Genomic DNA, 21872 nt, shown 5'->3' on the forward strand with positions numbered 1-21872 from the left:
CACTTGCACTTGGTTTGAACTGTCATTCTGTACTGACAGAGTCCCTTTAAGTAGGGTATGGTAATGCCTCATTGACTACAGCAGGGGTCTGATTACTTCTGACAGATAGACAGCAGACCCATCTATTTTCCCTGGGTGAGTGTCACCTCGGGCCACAGCCACACCAGTATCCCTGGCTGTACAGCTCCTGTACCTCCGAGTGATATCAGCTGTTACATCTCCTCTGCCAAATGCTGGATGAATATGGCAGCACCTTGCAAGGAAGGCAGATGTCTCTGGAACAGGTCCATTCAAGGATGCAGCACCTCATCAGTGCTAAGCGATTTATTGCATATACAGATTATATTCTTAGGTCTTGTGACAGACCCGCTTTAGTGTAGCCTATAACTTCAAAACAGTTGTATACAGATGGGTGCCTTTTCCTTCTGGAGACTCTGGTATAGTTAAAATCTCCAAAAAACAAACCTAGTAAAGATAATTATGTTTTAAAGATAAAATCTATAATCATCATTTAAGGCTCTTTAATAAATTGAGCACTAAATTACAGTGTAAGTTCCTATAAAAACACTTTTCTTCCTTCTGGAGGAGAGAACATTTGAATACAAGTTGCAAAGTCCTGTTCATCTTCATTGACTGGGCTTGGTATTGGCACTCACTAAAAATGGCAATAGCAGAATGTGCCCTTTCCTATGTAACATTGTGTGTGGAAAAAATATTAATGGATTTTTCTTATTTCAGTCCCAAAAATTAAAGAAGTTGTCGAATACTTGGACAACTCCATCTCATACCCCACGCTTGGCCACAATAAAAGAAAAACGCTTATACTCATCTCCGTGCCGGCACCACTCCAGCAGTGTCGGCACTCGCGTTCCCGGGTCTCTCGTTTAGTTATTATGACATGTGAGCCCGGTACCCAATCAGCGCTGGCGTCACTGGCCCCCAAACATTTAGATCAAGAAGGAATTGTCCTAATAGTGGACAACCCCTTTAAGTTTAGATATGAAGAATGAGTAAAACTGTCTAAATTGTGATATATCAGCTTCTGTGTTGTGTTCTTAGAATGTTGCTTTTCATTTCAGAAATGTTTCTAACAGAAGGACATAGTATCACGTCTATCAAATTAGCTTGCCATATTGTATGTATATGTGTTTCTTTTTTAATGCCATCTGGTGTAAATAAATTCTTATTGTATGTATGCCACAATACTGTAGCAACTTTTCCACTTGCTGAAATATTAGCAAAAAAACATTGATAAACGTGATCCAGTTTTTCTCCACATAGCTGTTATTTTTTGTCATAAATAAATTGATGTCTGAGTCCTAGTGTTTTTTAATAATGTGAGAGTGGCTTTATATACAGTATTTTTGAGGAAAAACACAGAATTAATGCCTCAGTGCAACATATCCAAAAATTGTGAAGCATACAATTACATTTAAATGCATTGCCCATTGCTATACGACTTAAAAAAAGACAGTGCTAAAAAAAAAATCATGCCTACCGAAACGTTAGTGTAGAGTCTGTGGACGGTGCCTCCACATGGTTCCCCTCCTCCCTTCATGCGGGGATGCCGATGTACTCACGGCTCCAGCCACAGCAGCGTCCCTGCACATTTCCTCCTTCCTCTCGGTGGTGCACCTAGTGTACGGGTGCTCCCCTGCTCTTAAAGGGGCAGTGTGTGCATTTGGTAAATGCCCCTAGCTAACAGCTGGGAGGCATTTAGTTAATAGTGATCACCTGCAAGATGTTTCCCAGCCAATAGTTGCGAGTCATCTTGTATAAAAGGCACCCTCCCCAATAGTTAGCTGCCTGAGCAACCCCTATAGTTACTTTGAAGTGGTTTGATGTGTGCAACTGTATGTTGCCAGGTCTCCCGTCACTTGTCTGTTAATGCTATTCCCGTATCCTGTATTCCCATAGTCTATTATAGTTATTCCATATCCTGTACTGTCCTTGTAGTCCTGTTTTGGATATACATTATCTTGAAGCCGCGTCCATGGTATCTGTACCCCGTGGCTGCATCGGCGGTACCTGAACTGTCTCCCAAGTGGCTGTACTGTCTGCACAGTCTGAACTTGTTCCAGTGGCCATCCTGTATGCACAGTCTGTTCCTGTCCCAAGTGGCCATCCTGCCCAGTCTAGGAATCTTAGTTAACGTTTCTGCCCCTTGCTGTCAGTTGCTACTGCCAGACCCCACCCTGGAGTGGCTTCTGTCAGCTACCTGCTGCAGAAGCCTGACCTCACCACTAGAGGCTCTAATAAACACCAAGGTAGCTGCTTAGTTACGCCCCTCAAGGGTAAATCCGGTTCGTAGTACAGTGAGTCTGCGAACCACATGCCCCACCTTCGAGAATAACAGTTGGCTTTTTCTTCTGGACAAAGATTTCCTGTAGCAGTCACCTCACATTTCCCCAGTAAAATAGAAAGACAGCTGACTGGCTGGGGACACCCGGAAGAAGCTATAATGTATTAGGTGAGTATGATATTTTATGTTAGCATCACCATAGATCCATATTTGATTTTTTTATTGTAGTGGGAAACCACTTTTATGAGAATTTAGCATGGCAGTAATTTAGTCAATAGTCTTCATCAGTTTTTGTAAGTCAAAAACGGGAACACCTCAAAAACATAGTTCCGTAAAATTCCTGAAAAATTCTTTCAGAAAAATTTGCACCTTTTCTAAGACACGGATGACCGATACTTAGGAAAGTCCATCAATATTTGATTAGTGAGGTCCTACTTCTTCTAGAAAGGAGGTAAATAGAGTTGAACAATAGAAAACAACAGAGTTTCATGTACCGATGTGTAACTATCAGGACAGTGAGGGACAATACTGATCTTGAAGGTAGCTTTAGTTATGCAGCCATTTTTCCTCACTGTTACATTGTCTGTAAAGTGAAATATAATCAATTTCAACCAGAAATCAGTTTATTATGGTGATTTTGATTGAACAACAGTAACTAAGATCCTACGTGCAATGACTCAATGAACGATACTCTTGTCCCCGCTCTCAGCACATCACAATGATCTCTGCTTAGAGCAGTGATGTACATCAGGGGATCACAATTGTAGAGATGCTCAGGTCTGCCCAGTACATTGATTAGCATATTGATAACTATGCAATTAGTGTTGGCAGATGCTCTATTAGTTCAATGTTCTCATTTTCCTGTTACTATCTAACCATTCATAAACCCATGCCGCAATTGTAATAAATTAAAAAGATCATGACATCATATTATTTTATAGGTTATTCATGTTATGTGTAACAACATTTTATTATTTTAGTATATGACAACACATCAATGGACTAAAAATTCTGATCAGTCAATTCTGGAAGCTGTTATTGACATACATAAGGATTTGTGTGACTTTGGCAAGGACCAACTTTTTTGTCTATATGAAAGGGTCAGATGAAAGGGTCAAAATAAGGACAACTGGTGAGATGGTGGCAAGGTCATTGGAGTTCAAAACTTAATGATCTCCGTGGGGAATGAAGGGTTGCTCTTTTGGTTCTTTGCCTTAGAAAAACTATATTACCTCATGTTGTAACAACAAAAGGAAGTTTGTAAGCCTAAACTGATAGTTAAAACTAAGCTTATAGTCTTGTAGGTGATGCAGACCTTATAGAAATTGCACTTTTAGTGTTCTAATTGCTGCCTCCGTTCTGAACTGAAGTTTAATCAAAACGCTAATTAGGGTGTGCGGTGCTCCCTTGATGTGGCTAAACAACTTAGTGCACCTTTCCACTCACTGCTTTTGCATGGCCGTGTTTTACTCAGTGATGGTTAACAGTACTTGCTTGCCTGAGCTTTATTTGCAGACAATGCTTAATCCACAAGTCTGTCAATTACAAGTAAGGGATGTAAGGCATGCCAAACCAGTGGACAGAACAGTACACTGAGCCTCTTGGACACACCAGTGATGCACCAAAGGCCCTAATAAATGCAGTACACAGGAAACTTAGGATATCAGGCATGGGTCGGATCTTTAGTGTCACCGGTGGTTGTAGTCGTGCCCAGTGCCTGGCGCACTGATGCTGTGGTGGGCACATGGCTGTGGAAGTACGGGGGTGACGCCGACATTACAGTTCCCTCTCAGCGGGATGGTTGGTGTTGTACCCCATCATGTTAGTGTAGGAATGAAAAAGGGTAGACAGCATGCATGATCTAGCAAAACAGGTGAGACTTTATTTAATGGTGGTACACTTTCTTAAAGATAATTTCCAGTGACCGCATCAACAGCAGCAGATATTGGCAAACTAATCATACATGACAAGTGCTATGCAGTACATCCATCCAGAGCTTATGCTGACGTCCAATACGGACACTATGGATTTCTTCAACCCAACTAGGGCCGTGTCCCCCAGGGGCCTCATTACGTAGGTAATAGTCATTCCCATATTTGCTAAGCGTGACTTACTTTTGAGTTTTCTTTCTCCGTCCACAACATACTGTATCTTTAAGCTGTGTCTTCTAGGGGTCCAGGGCATGCCTCCTTTTCGATTAGAACTTAGTTCCATTAGTTCTTCATGCCAACCTACGTTTTCATTGGATGAGTCTGCTCTGCCAGCCTTCTGGAACATGGCTACTCTTCTGCTATTCTGCTCTTCTCTCTCTAGTAACCATGTTACCTTATTTTATAAGCTGAAACTCTACCCACATATCTATTTCCTGTCTAAAACTAAGTGGTGGGATTAACTCTTTAGTGTGCTGCATATTGCATATAAAAACAGTGCAATAGTTTAAGTATTCAAAGGCATATATAAAATATACTCCACGTTATAAATGTAATGTAATTTAATTCACATTAAATAAGCATGTTTGATTAAACTTCAGTTTCTGCAGAGCGGGGGCATTGAATAGAACACAAAAGTTGCACTTTTTAGAGGTTCCTTACCTCTATAAGTCTATGTGATTATCGTATATGAACAGTTTAGGCTGACAGACTTCACTTAATGGTAAAAGAAAAAAATAGAAAATCCAGCACCACAAAAAATATGTATAAAAAACAGAAAAATGTATTGATCCATATCAAGGATTAAAATACAAATAGGACATAAGTAACAAAAAACGAAAAAGGATGGGAAATGGGGGGTGAGGGGGCTAGAAAAACAAAACCTTACATGTTTCGGTTTGCAAGTCCTTAGTTATAGTCATGTGCTTAGTCATACATATGACTAAGGACATGGATGTCCGAAACATGTAAGGTTTTGTTTTTCTTGCCCCCCGCCTTTCCCATCTCTTTTCATCTTTTGTAATTTATGTCCTATCTGTATTTTAATCCTTGATATGGATCAATACATTTTTCTATTTTTATACATATTTTCTTTGATCATGGATTTTCTCTTTTTTCTTTTGGCTCTATGGCTGGTACTGGTCCAGCATCTTTTCCATGCATCGCTCTTGTATTCTGGTGTTGTTGGCAACTATGGCGGGCTGATATATTTTTGTTTTTCTTTCATTTAATGGTGACTATGATAGAAAGATGTCAGAATACATAATGCATAACAGTCTGCTACGTATACAACTCCATAGTCACAGACCTGTCAAAGTGCCCATACTGACTACTGTCCACTGCCAAAAAAGCCTAAACTGAGCAAATGAGCATCAGAAAAATATATCTTGTCACATTGAAAAATATGTTCAGGAATGAGTGGTTTGAGGAATATGACAAAGCACAAGATGTCAACTTGGCCTCTAACTTTTCTACATCTGTAGTCAATAATTTGTTGAATGGGCTGAAAAAACAAGTGTTATATATGGAGACCCAAAGTAGAGATGAGTGAACCCGAATATTAAAGTCCGAAAATGGATATCTCCCGGAAGTCGGTTTTAATGTTCGGAGTTCCAGGAGATGTCCGGAGAGAGAGAATTTTCAAGCTCAAAAGTTTGGGTCCCAATTGTTTTCAATGAGGTTCGAGTTCTGCTCCAAGTTTGGGTACTGTTCTGGTACCCGAACTTATCTTTGGAATATAGTTCAGGTCGGGTACCAGAACCCAGACTTCCATGGGTCCGCTCTTTCCTAGCCACAAGTTATAAATTAAAGGTGTTAACTTGTCTCCTTGACAACATCTTGGTCCCAAAAACCACAAATCCATGCCTTGATGGGTCAGAGCTGTTTTGGTGGCATGAAGAGGACCTACATAAAAGTAGGCAGTTGGTTTCATGATTAATAGATAGATAGATACCCTTTGCAGCTTAAAATTTTAGCTGCTTATAAAATAACATTGAGAAATCTTTATTTTTAATATAAATGTCATATAAATTCATTGCTTCCAGTTAGGGGTGATGAAAAATACCTATTTTAGATCTAATGAAGATTGTTAGTAGACATTGAACATCCTCATTTCCTGCTTCAACAGAGCGTGTAACTGAAGTGAATACAGACATCTTCGTCACCAGCTTTGGACCAGTTTCTGATCACGATATGGTAAGATGAATTTTCCTATATTACATTCTATGCTCATGGATTTTGACTTCAAGGTCTATGCACAAAGGGAATAAAAGAAGATGAATTATATTTGCATATGGTAATGAACAAGTAAAGACTAATTTTACCTAACAGGCATCTGAGTGCTTTTTTGTTTCATGTGTCATGGCTGACCAATATTTGATCTCTACTATAAAATTTACAATACCCTATGTATTCTCAGTATGTTACCTGCAAGATTAAAATGACCTTCAAATCAAAACGATTTTACCGTTTGAATTTGCTGCATATAATGAATGATATTTAGATCATGCTTTTCATGCCATAATGTTAAGACTTGGGCTACACCACATGATAAGTCGCACAAAGTAATTCTTTGAATTTTTTGACTATTTTAACGCCTTGATTTTACTGTAAATGAAACATCCAAGTTGCAGATAAGTTGCACATGTATCATACCTGGCGGCATCCTTGCATAGTGGTCCATCTCCCACTGTGCAAGAGCGCGCACTTGATCTCCAGTCCAGTCTGCTAGCCTGGCTTCCCTCCATGCTGTCTGCTTGCCTCTGTTTCTGCTGCTTAAGGGCGGCGCCCGATCACTTCCTGCTTCTTGTAGCTGCTGCAGGCACACCCCTTGTGCGTCCTCAGCCTATTGCTGTCTGTCACCTGGTATTTAACCCAGCTCCTTCCTGGAATCCTTGCCTGAGCATTGTGTTCTGTCAGTTGGCTTCTAGTCACTGATGTGCCAGGTCCTGTCTATGTTTCCTGCCTTGCGGTATCAGTTCCCATGTCTGAACTGTGTCCTGTCTGAACTATCTTCTAGCATGTCTTCTGCCTATCCAGGAGGCTGTATTTCCAGGCCAGTGTGAACACGCTCCTAGCCTGTTCTTTCCACCTTCTAGGGGCCGCATACCTAGACCCGTTCCTGTATCTTGCCTGCTCCTGTCTGAACACGCTCCTAGCCTGTTTGTTCCGCCTTCTAGGGGCCGCATACCTAGACCCGCTCCTGTATCTTTCTGCTGTGTCTGTTCTTGTCTGAATACTCTCCTAGCCTGTTACCTGTTTTTCTCTATGTCCGTACCTTCCCTTTTGCTGCAGAATCTGATCCCGTACCTAACTCCTACTCCTTGTCCCTGTACTCCCGTTTGTGAGTTTAGAGTCCACTCGCTACTTCATTGCAAGTATCTTGTGTGTACCTGGTTCTGCCTTTCCCTTCCAGTCTGTTCCGTGTGAACAGAGCCCTGTCCCCTCTGCTCTGCCTTACTTACCGTTCCTGCGGTTTCCGCTCTGCTGTGCCTTGCTCACCGCTCCTGCGGTTTCCTCTCTGCTCTGCCTTGCTCGCTGCTCCGGCAGTCTCGCTCTGACCCTTTGCTCGCTGCTCCGGCAGTCTCGCTCTGCTCTGACCCTTTGCTCGCTGCTCCAGCAGTCTCGCTCTGCTCTGACCCTTTGCTCGCTGCTCCGGCAGTCTCACTCTGCTCTGACCCTTTGCTTGCTGCTCCTGCAGTCTCACTCTGCTCTGACCCTTTGCTCGCTGCTTTGGCAGTCTCGCTCTGCTCTGACCCTTTGCTCGCTGCTCTGCCAGTCTCGCTCTGCTCTGACCCTTTGCTCGCTGCTCCGGCAGTCTCGCTCTGCTCTGACCCTTTGCTCGCTGCTCCAGCAGTCTCGCTCTGCTCTGACCCTTTGCTCGCTGCTCCGGCAGTCTCGCTCTGCTCTGAACCTTTGCTTGCTGCTCCGGCAGACTCGCTCTGTTCTGACCCTTTGCTCGCTGCTCCGGCAGTCTCGCTCTGCTCTGACCCTTTGCTCGCTGCTCTGGCAGTCTCGCTCTTCTCTGACCCTTTGCTCGCTGCTTCGGCAGTCTCGTCCTGCTCCTCTCTCGCTCACCCCTCCTGGCGGCCTTGTCCTGATCTTCTCTCGCTCACCGCTCAATGCAGGCTGGTCTTGTTCTGCTCTTGCTCGCCGCTCTGGGCGGCCTTACTCTGCTGTGTTTGTCCACCGCATCTGTGGTTCTGTTCCTGAGTCCCAGTCTGTACTGGGTCCTATCCACTCGGTGCTCCAACCTGTCGTACCTGCCAGTACCTCCCTGCCTGCATAACAGTCGTGCTTACCAGTATCCGCCAGTCTGCATACCAGCCGTGTCTGCCTATACCCAGCAGTCTGTATGCCAGCCTAACCTGCCTGTTCCTGTATTCCCCTGTGTGGGTCAACAGCCGTGTCCGGGGTCTGTCCTGGAGTAGCACCTGGTCCCTCTGCTCGGTTCCTCCTTGGTGCACTGGCGTCGTATGCTGTCGTGCGACCCTGGTCGGATCGGGTGGATACTTAGTTACGCCCCTCCAGGCATTCACTCTCCGGCACAGTCCAGTGGAATCACTACATATACACGCACACGCCACTCAGCCCGGGCGTGTGCATTAAGGCATGCTCAGGCCATGGTTCCCATTGAGCCCCACGGCCTTCGCTGTCTGAGACGTTTTCCAGCGAATACGTGCATCTAGAAGAAATTTATTTATTTTTGCTACTAGCTGAGTTCCAGGGGAATTACGCACCCGTCCAGATGGAGCTTTCTGCACCCGTTCCAACGGATCCGCCACGGTATTTTTGGGATCCAAGACAGAGTCGTGCATTTGTGGAGCAATGCATGCTACACTTCAAGTTCTACCCTCTTTGTTTTCCCACTGATCGGGCTAAGGTGGGATTCATGATGTCTTACCTAGCGGGTGATGCCTTGAAATGGATCACCCCCCTATGGGATGCACAGGATAATATCGTCCTGGACATAATGGCCTTCCTGGTGGCCTTTCTAATGGTCTTCGATGACCCTAATCCGGAGGCTCCTGCTGAAGCTTCACTTCCCAATATCCCGGAGCAGCCCCGATGGGTAATGTGTGTGGGTAACGCACTAGTCCTCTTGCCCGATGAGACTACTGCCCACCCAGAATCCACACCAGATGACTACGCTCTCCCGAATACTTCTCCCAACCTCAAGAGGCAGTCCAGACGTGCTAGGCGTAGAGGCAAGCCGTCACGCCAGGGTCTGTCCTCCCAAAGACCTCCTGACCCCAACCTTGAAGTCCCTGCTGAAGCTTCACTTCCCAGTATCCCGGAGCAGCCCCGATGGGTAATGTGCGTGGGTAGCACAACAGTTCTCCTGCCCGAAGAGACTGCTGCCCACCCAGAATCCACACAGGAGGACTTCCTGCACCTAGTATCTGACACTTCACCCACTTTAACCGGTGAGCCTGTCCAAGGGTACTCCAAACCAGTGATTACCTCCGAGTCCGTGCACCTCTACAACCTGGCAGAGGACCCCCTGTTGCCTCCTGAATCCCCCGGGATACCCCTTGATGACAAATGGAGAGAGACTTCCCTACACCCGGTACCTGATACCTCGCCCGCTTCATCCAGTGAGTCCGACCTAGTGTACTCCGAAGCAGAGGTTACCCTCGAGTCTCTACACCCCTCCGACCAGGCGTAGGACCTCCAGTTGTCTCCTGAACCCTTCGGGGTGCTACTTGGTAGAGAATGGACAGAGTCTTACCTATACTCTGCACCTGATACCTCGCCCGCTTCGTCCAGTGAGTCCGACCTAGTGTACTCCAAAGCAGAGGTTACCCCCGAGTCTCTACACCCCTCCGAACAGGCGGAGGATCTCCAGTTGTCTCCTGAACCCTTCGGGGTGCTACCTGGTAGCTAATGGACAGAGACGTTCCTATTCTCTGCACCTGATACCTCGCCCTCTTCATCCAGTGAGTCCGAAGTAATGTACTCCGAAGCAGAGGTTACCCCCGCGTCTCTACAACCTCCGACCAGGCGGAGGACCTCCAGGTATCTCCAGAACCCTTCGGGGTGCTCCCTGGTAGTGAATGGACAGAGACTTTCCTATACTCCGTACCTGATACCTCGCCCGCTTCGCCCAGTGAGTCCGACCTAGTGTACTCCGAGGCTGAGGTTACCCCCGAGTCTCTGCACTCTTCCGACCCGGCGGAGGACTTCCAGTTGTCTTCTGTACCCTCTGGAGTGCCACCTGAAAATATGTGGAGAGAGACTTGCTTGTGTGCTGTTCCTGGTACTCCACCCGTTTCGTCTGTTGCTGAGGATGGCTGGATAGGAGGTAGCATCCTAGCTACTCAGATGAGACCAGTTTTTCCTGTGGACAGTGGAAGTGATCTCCTTGAAGTCAAGGATTGGCCCTCGAATTCCCTGCGGAACATTCTGGCAGGCCTGAAGAAGAGGGGGCGTAAGGGGAGGGGTACTGTAACATACCTGGCGGCGTCCTTGTATAGTGGTCCATCTCCCACAGTGCAAGAGTGCGCACTTGATCTCCAGTCCAGTCTGCTAGCCTGGCTTCCCTCCAAGCTGTCTGCTTGCCTCTGTTTCTGCTGCTTAAGGGCGGCGACCGATCACTTCCTGCTTCTTGTAGCTGCTGCAGGCACACCCCTTGTGCGTCCTCAGCCTATTGCTGTCTGTCACCTGGTATTTAACCCAGCTCCTTCCTGGAATCCTTGCCTGAGCATTGTGTTCTGTCAGTTGGCTTCTAGTCACTGATGTGCCAGGTCCTGTCTATGTTTCCTGCCTTGCCCTCGCTCTGCTCTGACCCTTTGCTCGCTGCTCCGGCAGTCTCGCTCTGCTCTGACCGTTTGCTCGCTGCTCGTGCAGTCTCGCTCTGCTCTGACCCTTTGCTCGCTGCTCTGGCAGTCTCGCTCTACTCTGACCCTTTGCCCGCTGCTCCGGCAGTCTCGCTCTGCTCTGACCCTTTGCTCGCTGCCCTGGCAGTCTCTCTCTGCTCTCACCCTTTGCTCGCTGCTCCGGCAGTCTCGCTCTGCTCTGACCCTTTGCTCGCTGCTTCGGCAGTCTCATGCTGCTCCTCTCTCGCTCACCCCTCCTGGCGGCCTTGTCCTGCTCTTCTCTCGCTCACCGCTCCAGGCGGTCTCGTCTTGTTCTGCTCTTGCTCGCCGCTCTGGGCGGCCTCACTCTGCTGTGTTTGTCCACCGCATCTGCTGTTCTGTTCCTGAGTCCCAGTCTGTACTGGGTCCTATCCACTCGGTGCTCCAACCTGTCGTACCTGCCAGTACCTCCCTGCCTGCATACCAATCGTGCTTACCAGTATCCGCCAGTCTACATACCAGCCGTGTCTTCCTATACCCAGCAGTCTGTGTGCCAGCCTAACCTGCCTGTTCCTGTATTCCCCTGTGTGGGTCAACAGCCGTGTCCGGGGTCTGTCCTGGAGTAGCACCTGGTCCCTCTGCTCGGTTCCTCCTTGGTGCACTGGCGTCGTATGCCATCGTGCGACCCTGGTCAGATCGGGTGGATACTTAGTTACGCCCCTCCAGGCATTCACTCTCCGGCACAGTCCAGTGGAATCACTACATATACACGCACACGCCACTCAGCCCGGGCGTGTGCATTACAGCACATAAGTCAAATGTAACATGTAGTCTATGGCAAATGAAATGTGTTGCAATTTCCGACCAGCTACAGAATGTCCAACACATTTGGAAACATTTGCAACTTTGAGTTGCAGTATGTCGCAGGCCTCAACGATACCATAGGAAATCATTACCTCCGATGTCGCTCAATTTCAGTGTCATGTGATACGTATCGCCGTGTAGCCCTAGCCTTAGGGGAAACCTTATATATATGTTACCTTGTCATATATTAAGCTGCATTCACACTGATAGATAATCATGAACGAGGCATGCTAAAAATATTTATTTCACGATTATCCTGCAGTGTAAAAAAGTACCAACGCCAAATGAATGAGCAGAACGCTCATTCATCGGGTGGAATGATATTTTGCACACATTATCCTGTACGAGAAGGACTCACACTGCCATGTGCACTATGAAATCTGCTACTTTGATTCACCTGTTTAAACAGGCTATTAAGTGACTGTCAAATTATACAGGGTTAAGGGTCACCTATCGTTGGTTGAATAGTGTCACCACACACAGAGACATGGGTATGAGATGACTCTTTATTTGTGAATAGCATTTGCAGACATTTGCACAGTTTTACAAATACTATTTCACTTTTTGTGCTTTGATTTGGAAAATAATCTTCATGGACATACTTGGATTATGTACTAAGTGATTTGATCACTTGGTTAGATCTATAGTATGTACATTCATTTTATGCTATGAAATTATAATATTGTTCATGCACTGGCACTTTATGTGATTAACTGTTTACATATGGGATCTACTCTGCCCTTCCCTGCTATTTGTATGTGGATCACCAGCCACAAATACTAGAGTCTTTCCTTTTGACTTTTTATTTTTATGTATATTTTTATGCCTTTTTTTTCCTGTATAACATAATAAACTTTTGAGTTATATATGTAGTTAACTATTGACTCCATGTTTATGTAGGATTAATAATCATGATATGTAGTATCTTTATGGTAGCAGAAGATAGTATCTTAATGATGGCAGAATCTTAGCAGTTTCTCACAGGATTGAGACCCTGAGCTTATAGGTAACACAATATAATAAAGGTTTAGAGCCTGTTACACATGAGTTGACGTACAGAGCTTGGCAATCACAGCAATAAAAGGAGTAGTCTCATAGCACAATTCACAATGTAGCTCACAACAGGATATTTCATAGCTGAGCAGGATGGCTCCATCACTGACTATGGTCACTTTCCTAAACCTGGGTGTTTTGTGTTATAGACACCCTCTATACAGACTGTGCACCAAAATTGGTTTACAGTATATCCAATTGCCACATCTTCTGAAACCGCTATTTATGGAGAACTCACTCCATCATGCCCAATATCAACAACAGTTCAGATCTGGTCCATGATGGAGGTAGCTGTCTGAAAACTACCCATTCAGTTTCCTTCTATTGGGTAGCCCAACTCCAAACATGGTTAAATTTCATTGCTTCTAACTCAGGACATATGCACTTTGGCTGTGACACTTTGCCCAGTTGACTGAATTACAGTATTAGTATTTAAATTACTTAAAATAAGGAGCATTAAGCTGCCTCCATATACAACCTGGTCTCACCTAAGGCAGAGCGTGTGTGGCACAATGTTCATTGTCACTATATGTGACCTTTGACCCAGCTGACTTGAGTGACTACTGCTACACATGTACTACAGCCTTAAAGACACCTGACCGAGAACAATAAATACACATAACAGGTGTAGCACCTGTAAAACAATGAATAACATCACATGGTGTAACTTAGCATGCAATAACATCAAGGAGGTGGTCCAGTGTTGGTCCACATTAAGCACAACTTTACAAAGGTCCATCCTCATTATCTCACCAGACTACACCAGACTGAAGGAATTAAAATAATTTTTTTTATAGGGGAAAATCACAGTTTAACTCCTCAACTGTCAATTCTGTTCACTCGCACACAGTGGTCATTTGTAGAGATGAACTGATCAATCTATGGAGGATAAACTTTGAGCCAAATTTCCTTAAATTTGCAGTTCAACAGTTCCAAGCTTATGTTAGCCCTAACTCATCTTTTTAACTTATCATTAATTGCTGCTATATTTTCTTCCTCTTTCAAACATGCAATCATCACACCCATTCTGAAGAAGCCATCTCTCGACCCACCCTTTACATCCAGGTATTATCCTCATATCACTTCTTCTATTTGCTTTAAAACTCCTTGAACAACACATTTACCTTAAACTCTCCTCGAACCTTTTATTCAACACACTCTTCAAGCAACTACATTCTGGCTTCTGTCCTCATCACACTGCTGAAACAACCCTAACCAAAGTTACAAACAGCCTGCTAACTGTCAAAACCTATACACTGTGCTCCTTGTAGACCTAGCCTCTGCCTTTGACATAGTTGACCACTCCCTCCAGTTACAAATTCTGTTATCTCTTGGAATCACTGACTTTACCCTTTCCTAGATATCGTCCTACCTCACTTACCGCGCATTTACGCCACACTAATTCCGTATCCCATTCTTTCTCTGATGATGACCCTCAAGGCTCTGTTCTGAGATCCGCTGCCTTATTAATCCACCCTTCCCTTGATCGTTTCTCTGCCTCTCTGATCCTTTCACTGTCTTACAGCTACTCAGTAAATTCAGCTTAAATTACTTATGTTCATAATCTGTCTCTTCCATACATCTCCAAGTTTATCACCCGATACCTACCTACATGTACTCTATGGTCTTTGCAAGATCTCCTTCTTTCCATTGCCTTTGGAACAGTATGTTCCTCACACAACCATCTTCGAGACTTCACGGAAGCACCCTCTATACTCTGAAATTCACTACCTCAGCACATCAGATTGTCTTCACGATTGAAACTTTCAGATGCAAGCTGAAAACTCATCTCTTCAAGAAAACCTACAACCTGCAATATCCTGGTTGTCACCTCAATAGCACCTAAGCTAAAAATAATTAGTTAAAGAAATGTATTAATTCCCATTCTGTAATTTATATTAAGGCATATTTATGGACTCATAAATATGCAAATAGCCTCTTTAAAGAGAAAGAGGATAGGAACATTGGTGCTACCTGTCGAGGGTAGTAGTCCTCTAAAAGACAATATCAACCCTTTTAAAGGGCTTGCCACAGCATTTAGTATAGGAAGCTAAACCGAAACACTCCATTTGCAGACAAATGTTTAGGGGTATTTGCTCCTGATCAGTGCAAAGCAAGAGGACAGGTTTGGCTGGCGAGAGGCTGTAACAGTGATTTTAAGGTCGTAAAGTTTTCCCTTGTGGAATATGTCAAGTCAGCGTAAGGTGACTTATAGGCCATGCAATGCTCCTCTGGAAATATAATTATGCAAAAAGCCTCTTCAGAGAGATTGAGGACAGGAACTCTTGCGCAATTCGTTAAAGGGCTTTGCAACATGACTTATAGTAAGAAGCCAAACCAGAAACTGCATTTGCAGACACGTTTTGCCATATTTTCCCCTCATCAGTGCAAAGCAGAAGAACTGATTTGGCAGGTCAAGAGGTTCTGATAGTGGGTCAAACTGCCAGGTTGGCATAAGGAGACTTGTATGGGCTAATGAATGAATATCAGACCTCAAACCTATTACATTTGTTAACATTATGTAAGAATCAGATGTTTGATGGTTTTGTTTAACTAAGAAATTCAGGTGGGAGCAGGCAGCCTCCATACTTACAGACTGTAGCTGTACAGCATGGTACATGAACAATGAGGTCAGTGTCATGTGGCCACATGTGTTTGTTGGTCATCGATCTTAATATTGATATTACATTTCCCCCCTTGCCATTTTTCTTCTCTGCTTACATTTCAAAGACATGATCTTTTCATTTATTGAGTGGTACATTACAGACAGATGGAGCTGCATTGTAAATAGCAATAATAAAGCATTGAGAACAATGAGGCATTTTACCTGCAATCTCTATTCTCTCTATTTGTCCATATACAGGAATATACAATTGATGTATTTTTTCGACAAGGTTGGAGAGATGAAAGACTAAAATTCAAGGGACCCATGACTGTTCTCCGCCTAAATAATTTAATGGCTAGTAAAATATGGACTCCAGATACATTTTTTCACAATGGAAAGAAGTCTGTGGCTCACAACATGACAATGCCAAACAAACTATTAAGAATAACAGAGGATGGAACACTGCTATATACAATGAGGTAATATATATATATATATATATATATATATTTTTTTTTTAAGATACATACATTTATTTTTGTCAATTTGCTATCATAGTTTGTTATTGCTTTTTTTACTAGACTTAAATTTGTTAAATCAAAGAAATATGGAATAAATGAGAATAGAAAAAGAGAAGTTGTCTAAAGTGCTTGTCAGCTTGCGGGACTTTCTGCCTGCTCTGTGAAAAAACACAATAAATAAAGCACAGCATTTTCCCACTACATTCTCACTATTGACCAACATTAAAGTGAATCTGTCAGTAGGATCAACCCTCCTAAGCCGTATATATGGACATGTAGGTCATAGGAAGCTGAATACACTGATACCTTGATATCTGCGATGTGATGTCTTATTGCAGAGAAATCCACATTTTATTGCAGAGAAATACACAATAAAATCTATGGGTTGGACACATATCGGAGAATCTGCCTCCAAAGCTTATTTTAAACGAAAGGAGGTGTTACCAATGTGAGACATGTAGATCAGGAGAGCAGACTGTCAGTCATTATATGTCTCACACTGGTAACTCCCCCTTCAGTTAAAATTAGCTCTAGAGGCAGACTCTCAGGAAGATCTATGTCCCGCCCATAAATCTTAACAGTGCATTTACATATTAAGAAAAACGTGTATTTCTCTGGAATAAGACATCTGATTGCAGATATCAAAATATCATTTTATTCAACTTACTATGACTTATATGTCTTTATCCCACTGAAAAATTCCCTTTAAAACTATATGACAATAAATGAGACGTACTGAATTTTTTTTTTTATATTTGAATCAGCCTTATTTTCTGCATGACAGAGGGCTGCAAAATGAGACTGTTTCCTTCTTTGCCTGCAATAGGAAACAAATATTGTTAAGCCTCCCCTTTGTTAAGGCTGGTCAATGAATTAAATAGCTATTAGCTCCTTTGCTACTTCTGAGTATATGTCTGCGCTCAGTAGGAGGAATGGAGTATATCTCAGCTAGACTCCTCTGGAGGTGGCTTATATCACTGAGAACAAAAGATTGGACAACTGTCTGATTCCTTTATTCCCACATCTGCTAGAGGTGAAAAAGTTCAGCTGGAAATTATGCTTGTGATGTCTGCCGAATTTCTACAAGAAAGCTACAAGACCAAGTAGGACATCCTGCAGACTGACAAACAATATGGTCAAGAGTATTAATTTATTTTTAGAATTAATTTCTCAGTTGCAATATAGTTTCTTTAAATAGTCTTTTTCTCTTGTTCTCTTCCATTTTTGGCTGGAAGCTGTCTGACAGTTTGGGTTTAGCTGAGAAGTTTAGCTTATTATCCCTGGACTGTAGTTAATTTTTTTACAGTCATTCACAGGATTGTGAGAAGGAGAAAAGGAGCAAGGCTGAGCTGCTTCAACACATACTGAATATTCCTTTACATACTTCTCACAGTTGCGGTTAAATAGGAAAATAAATGTTCTCATTATATATATATATGTACAGTACAGACCAAAAGTTTGGACACACCTTCTCATTTAAAGGTTTTTCTGTATTTTCATGACTATGAAAATTGTACATTCACACTGAAGGCGTCAAAACTATGAATTAACACATGTGGAATTATATACTTAACAAAAAGTGTGAAACAACTTAAAATATGTCTTATATTCTAGGTTCTTCAAAGTAGCCACCTTTTGCTTTGATGACTGCTTTGCACACTCTTGGCATTCTCTTGATGAGCTTCAAGAGGTAGTCACCGGAAATGGTTTTCACTTCACAGGTGTGCCCTGTCTGGTTTAATAAGTTGGATTTCTTGCCATATAAATGGGGTTGGGACCATCAGTTGTGTTGTGCAGAAGTCTGGTGGATACACAGCTGATAGTCCTACTGAATAGACTGTTAGAATTTGTATTATGGCAAGAAAAAAGCAGCTAAGTAAAGAAAAACGAGTGCCCATCATTACTTTAAGAAATGAAGGTCAGTCAGTCCGAAAAATTTGGCAAACTTTGAAAGTATCCCCAAGTGCAGTTACAAAAACCATCAAGCGCTACAAAGAAACTGGCTCACATGAGGATCACACCAGGAAAGGAAGAAGAAGAGTCACCCCTGCTTCTGAGGATAAGTTTATCTGAGTCACCCGCCTCAGAAATCGCAAGTTAACAGCAGCTCAGATTAGAGACCAGGTCAATGCCACACAGAGTTCTAGCAGCACACACATCTCTTCAACAACTGTTAAGAGGAGACTTTGTGCAGCAGGCCTTCATGGTAAAATAGCTGATAGGAAACCACTGCTAAGGACAGGAAACAAGCAGAAGAGACTTGTTTGGGCTAAAAAACACAAGGAATGGACATTAAGCCAGTGGGAATCTGTGCTTTGGTCTGATGAGTCCCAATTTGAGATCTTTGGTTCCAACCACCGTGTCTTTGTGCGACGCAGAAAAGGTGAACTGATGGACTCTACATGCCTGGTTTCCACCGTGAAACATGGAGGAGGAGGTGTGATGGTGTGGGGGTGCTTTGGTGGTGACACTGTTGGGGATTTATTCAAAATTGAAGGCATACTGAACCAGCATGGCTACCACAGCATCTTGCAGTGGCATGCTATTCCATCCGGTTTGCGTTTAGTTGGATCATCATTTATTTTTCAACAGGACAGTGACCCCAAACACACCTCCAGGCTGTGTAAGGGCTATTTGACCAAGAAGGACAGTGATGGGATGCTACGCCAGATGACCTGGCCACCACAGTCACTAGACCTGAACCCAATCGAGATGGTTTTATATATACAGTACAGACCAAAAGTTTGGATACACCTTCTCATTTAAAGATTTTTCTGTATTTTCATGACTATGAAAATTGTACATTCACACTGAAGGCATCAAAACTATGAAATAACACATGTGGAATTATATACTTAACAAAAAGTGTGAAACAACTGAAAATATGTCTTATATTCTCGGTTCTTCAAAGTAGCCACCTTCTGCTTTGATGACTGCTTTGCACACTCTTGGTATTCTCTTGTTGATCAGCAAGAGGTAGTCACCGGTAATGGTCTTCCAACAATCTTGAAGGAGTTCCCAGAGATGCTTAGCACTTGTTGGCCCTTTTGCCTTCACTCTGCGGTCCAGCTCACCCCAAACCATCTCGACTGGGTTCAGGTCTGGTGACTGTGGAGGTCAGGTCATCTGACGTAGCACCCCATCACTCTCCCTCTTGGTCAAATAGCCCTTACACAGCCTGGAGGTGTGTTTGGGGTCATTGTCCTGTTGAAAAATAAATGATGGTCCAACTAAACGCAAACCGGATGGAATAGCATGCTGCTGCAAGATGCTATGGTAGCCATGCTGGTTCAGTATGCCTTCAATTTTGAATAAATCCCAAACAGTGTCACCAGCAAAGCAACCGCACACCATCACACCTCCTCCTCCATGCTTCACGGTGGGAACCAGACATGTAGAGTTCATCCGTTCACCTTTTCTGCGTCGCACAAAGACACGGTGGTTGGAACCAACGATCTCAAATTTGTACTCATCAGACCAAAGCACAGATTTCCACTGGTCTAATGTCCATTTCTTGTGTTCTTTAGCCCAAACAAGTGTCTTCTGCTTGTTGCCTGTCCTTAGCAGTGGTTTCCTATCAGCTATTTTACCATGAAGGCCTGCTGCACAAAGTCTCCTCTTAACAGTTCTTGAATAGATGTGTCTGCTGCTAGAACTCTGTGTGGCATTGACCTGGTCTCTAATCTGAGCTGCTGTTAACCTGCGATTTTTGAGGCTGGTGACTCGGATAAATTTATCCTCAGAAGCAGAGGCGACTCTTGGTCTTTCTTTCCTGGAGCGGTCCTCATGTGAGCCAGTTTCTTTGTAATGCTTGATGGTTTTTGCAGCTGCACTTGGGGACACTTTCAAAATTTGCCCAATTTTTCAGACTGACTGACCTTCATTTCTTAAAGTAATGATGGCCACTCGTTTTTCTTCAATGAGCTGCTTTTTTCTTGCCATATTACAAATTCTAACGGTCTATTCAGTAGGACTATCAGCTGTGTATCCACCAGACTTCTGCACAGCACAACTGATAGTCTCAACCCCATTTATAAGCCAAGAAATCCAACTCATTAAACCTGAAAGGGGACACCTGTGAAGTGAAAACCATTTCCGGTGACTACCTCTTGAAGCTCATCAAGAGAATGCCAAGAGTGTGCAAAGCAGTCATGAAAGCAAAAGGTGGCTACTTTGAAGAACATAGAATATCAGACATATGTTTAGTTGTTTCACACTTTTTTGTTAAGTATATAATTCCACATGTGTTAATTCATATTTTTGATGCCTTCAGTGTGAATGTACAATTTTCATTGTCATGAAAATATAGAAAAATCATTAAATGAGAAGGTATGTCCAAACTTTTGGTCTGTACTATATATATATATATATATATATATATTTATTTTTTAATAAATAATTCACTTTTAAAAAATACAACTGCAAAGTATTTCTGTGTAATGAATACACATTACATTAGTTAACATAGAAAGATGTGAGAAAAGCTCATACATGGATACAGTACCTCTTATGATTTAATATCTGGTTACACTATAGCTTTACTTATCTAGAAGAAAAAAAATCTGTGTTTATAAATGTCAATCATTTTTGACAGTGCAATTCATTAATGCTCTAAACACCTATTTGCACAAAAAATTGACATTTCTCATTTAAAAGCATTTAGACAAGTTAACTCACGCTTTAAGTATAAAGTCAGGAAGCTCAGTTGCAGTTTACGGGGTTCTTGCATTGGTAGAATGAGTTTGATGTTTGACAGCTCTTGAAGTTGCTTTCTTCTGGGAAACCCCCCGATAAGGCTCCAAAGAACCACTGAGTTCCCCCAGAATCTGGTTGGGCAACACGGCCCTAGTCTATAAGACATTTATGATTTGTTTTCTTCACTGAAAAAAAAATCCTACAGCAAAGACAAATGCCCTGTAGAGAATAACGTTCAAGATGAAATATTAAGGCCACTTGAGAGAAGAAAATGTATGGAAAATTCCAGCTGTTGTATTACCAGCTGCATGCCACGCTATACATACATCATCTTGAAATGTTTTCCTTGGCCACAACCTGATGGATGGTGCATTATATTTTTTTAGGCAGCATTTTAATGGATATTTAAAAGACAAACCAATTGATGATATGGTAAATTATAGTTTGCCAGCAATTAACCTACTAGGTGGCATCAATTAATCAGGGTTTTCCATAAATCCCTCCTTGCCCAAAGGGCATGACTATGTAGAGTACAGTAACATGACTATTATAACTCATGATTTCGCAAGAGAAAGCCAAGCTCAAACTGCCTTTATTAAATCTCTAAAGAGCAAAATCAGTAAAGGGCTAAACACACAATGACTACAATGTTGATTGATGAATAAGAGTGCAAACAAGTCAATATTGCAATTTTTCTTGAAATAATAGTTCACATTGTAACAGTGTCATTTTTTAAAATCTACACCCTCTACACATACTTTTCACAAACCTAATTTTTCAGTGATTATTTACATTTGCTATATAATATAACTCCTTATTTTCAATAATAATTAAAATAGTAATAGTAATGATAATAATAGTGATAATAATAATAATTTGACAAACTTTTATTTCTCTTCTAACCAAACACATACTATACAAATATTGAGACATACATATTATTACTATTTATTTATGAATATACTTTATATAGTTCTACAATTTGATAGGAAGTTGATAAAATGTAAACATTTTTCACTGAGCAATGCCATTGTATTTCGCACATTTTTGAAGATTGCGTCAGCCAGAGAGCGGGCTCATACAATGTCAGGCACAGCTTCACGGGCT

General features: G+C 42.7%; 1 protein-coding gene across 6 annotated transcripts in view; it reads left to right on the forward strand.

Annotated features, from left to right (window-relative positions):
* Nucleotides 1-21872, forward strand: part of GABRA1 (gamma-aminobutyric acid type A receptor subunit alpha1) — a 301016-nt gene that overhangs the window by 126443 nt on the left and 152701 nt on the right. For all 6 annotated transcript variants that reach the window (XM_073649525.1, XM_073649526.1, XM_073649528.1 and 3 more), the window contains 2 exons: nt 6359-6426; nt 15808-16028. In XM_073649525.1, coding sequence (XP_073505626.1) covers nt 6359-6426; nt 15808-16028 — 289 coding nt within the window. The remainder of the gene's footprint in view (nt 1-6358; nt 6427-15807; nt 16029-21872) is intronic.

This window comes from Phyllobates terribilis, unplaced genomic scaffold (assembly GCF_046119375.1).
Source record: "Phyllobates terribilis strain yellow unplaced genomic scaffold, ASM4611937v1 Scaffold_10__3_contigs__length_209671492, whole genome shotgun sequence".
NCBI lineage: Eukaryota > Metazoa > Chordata > Amphibia > Anura > Dendrobatidae > Phyllobates > Phyllobates terribilis.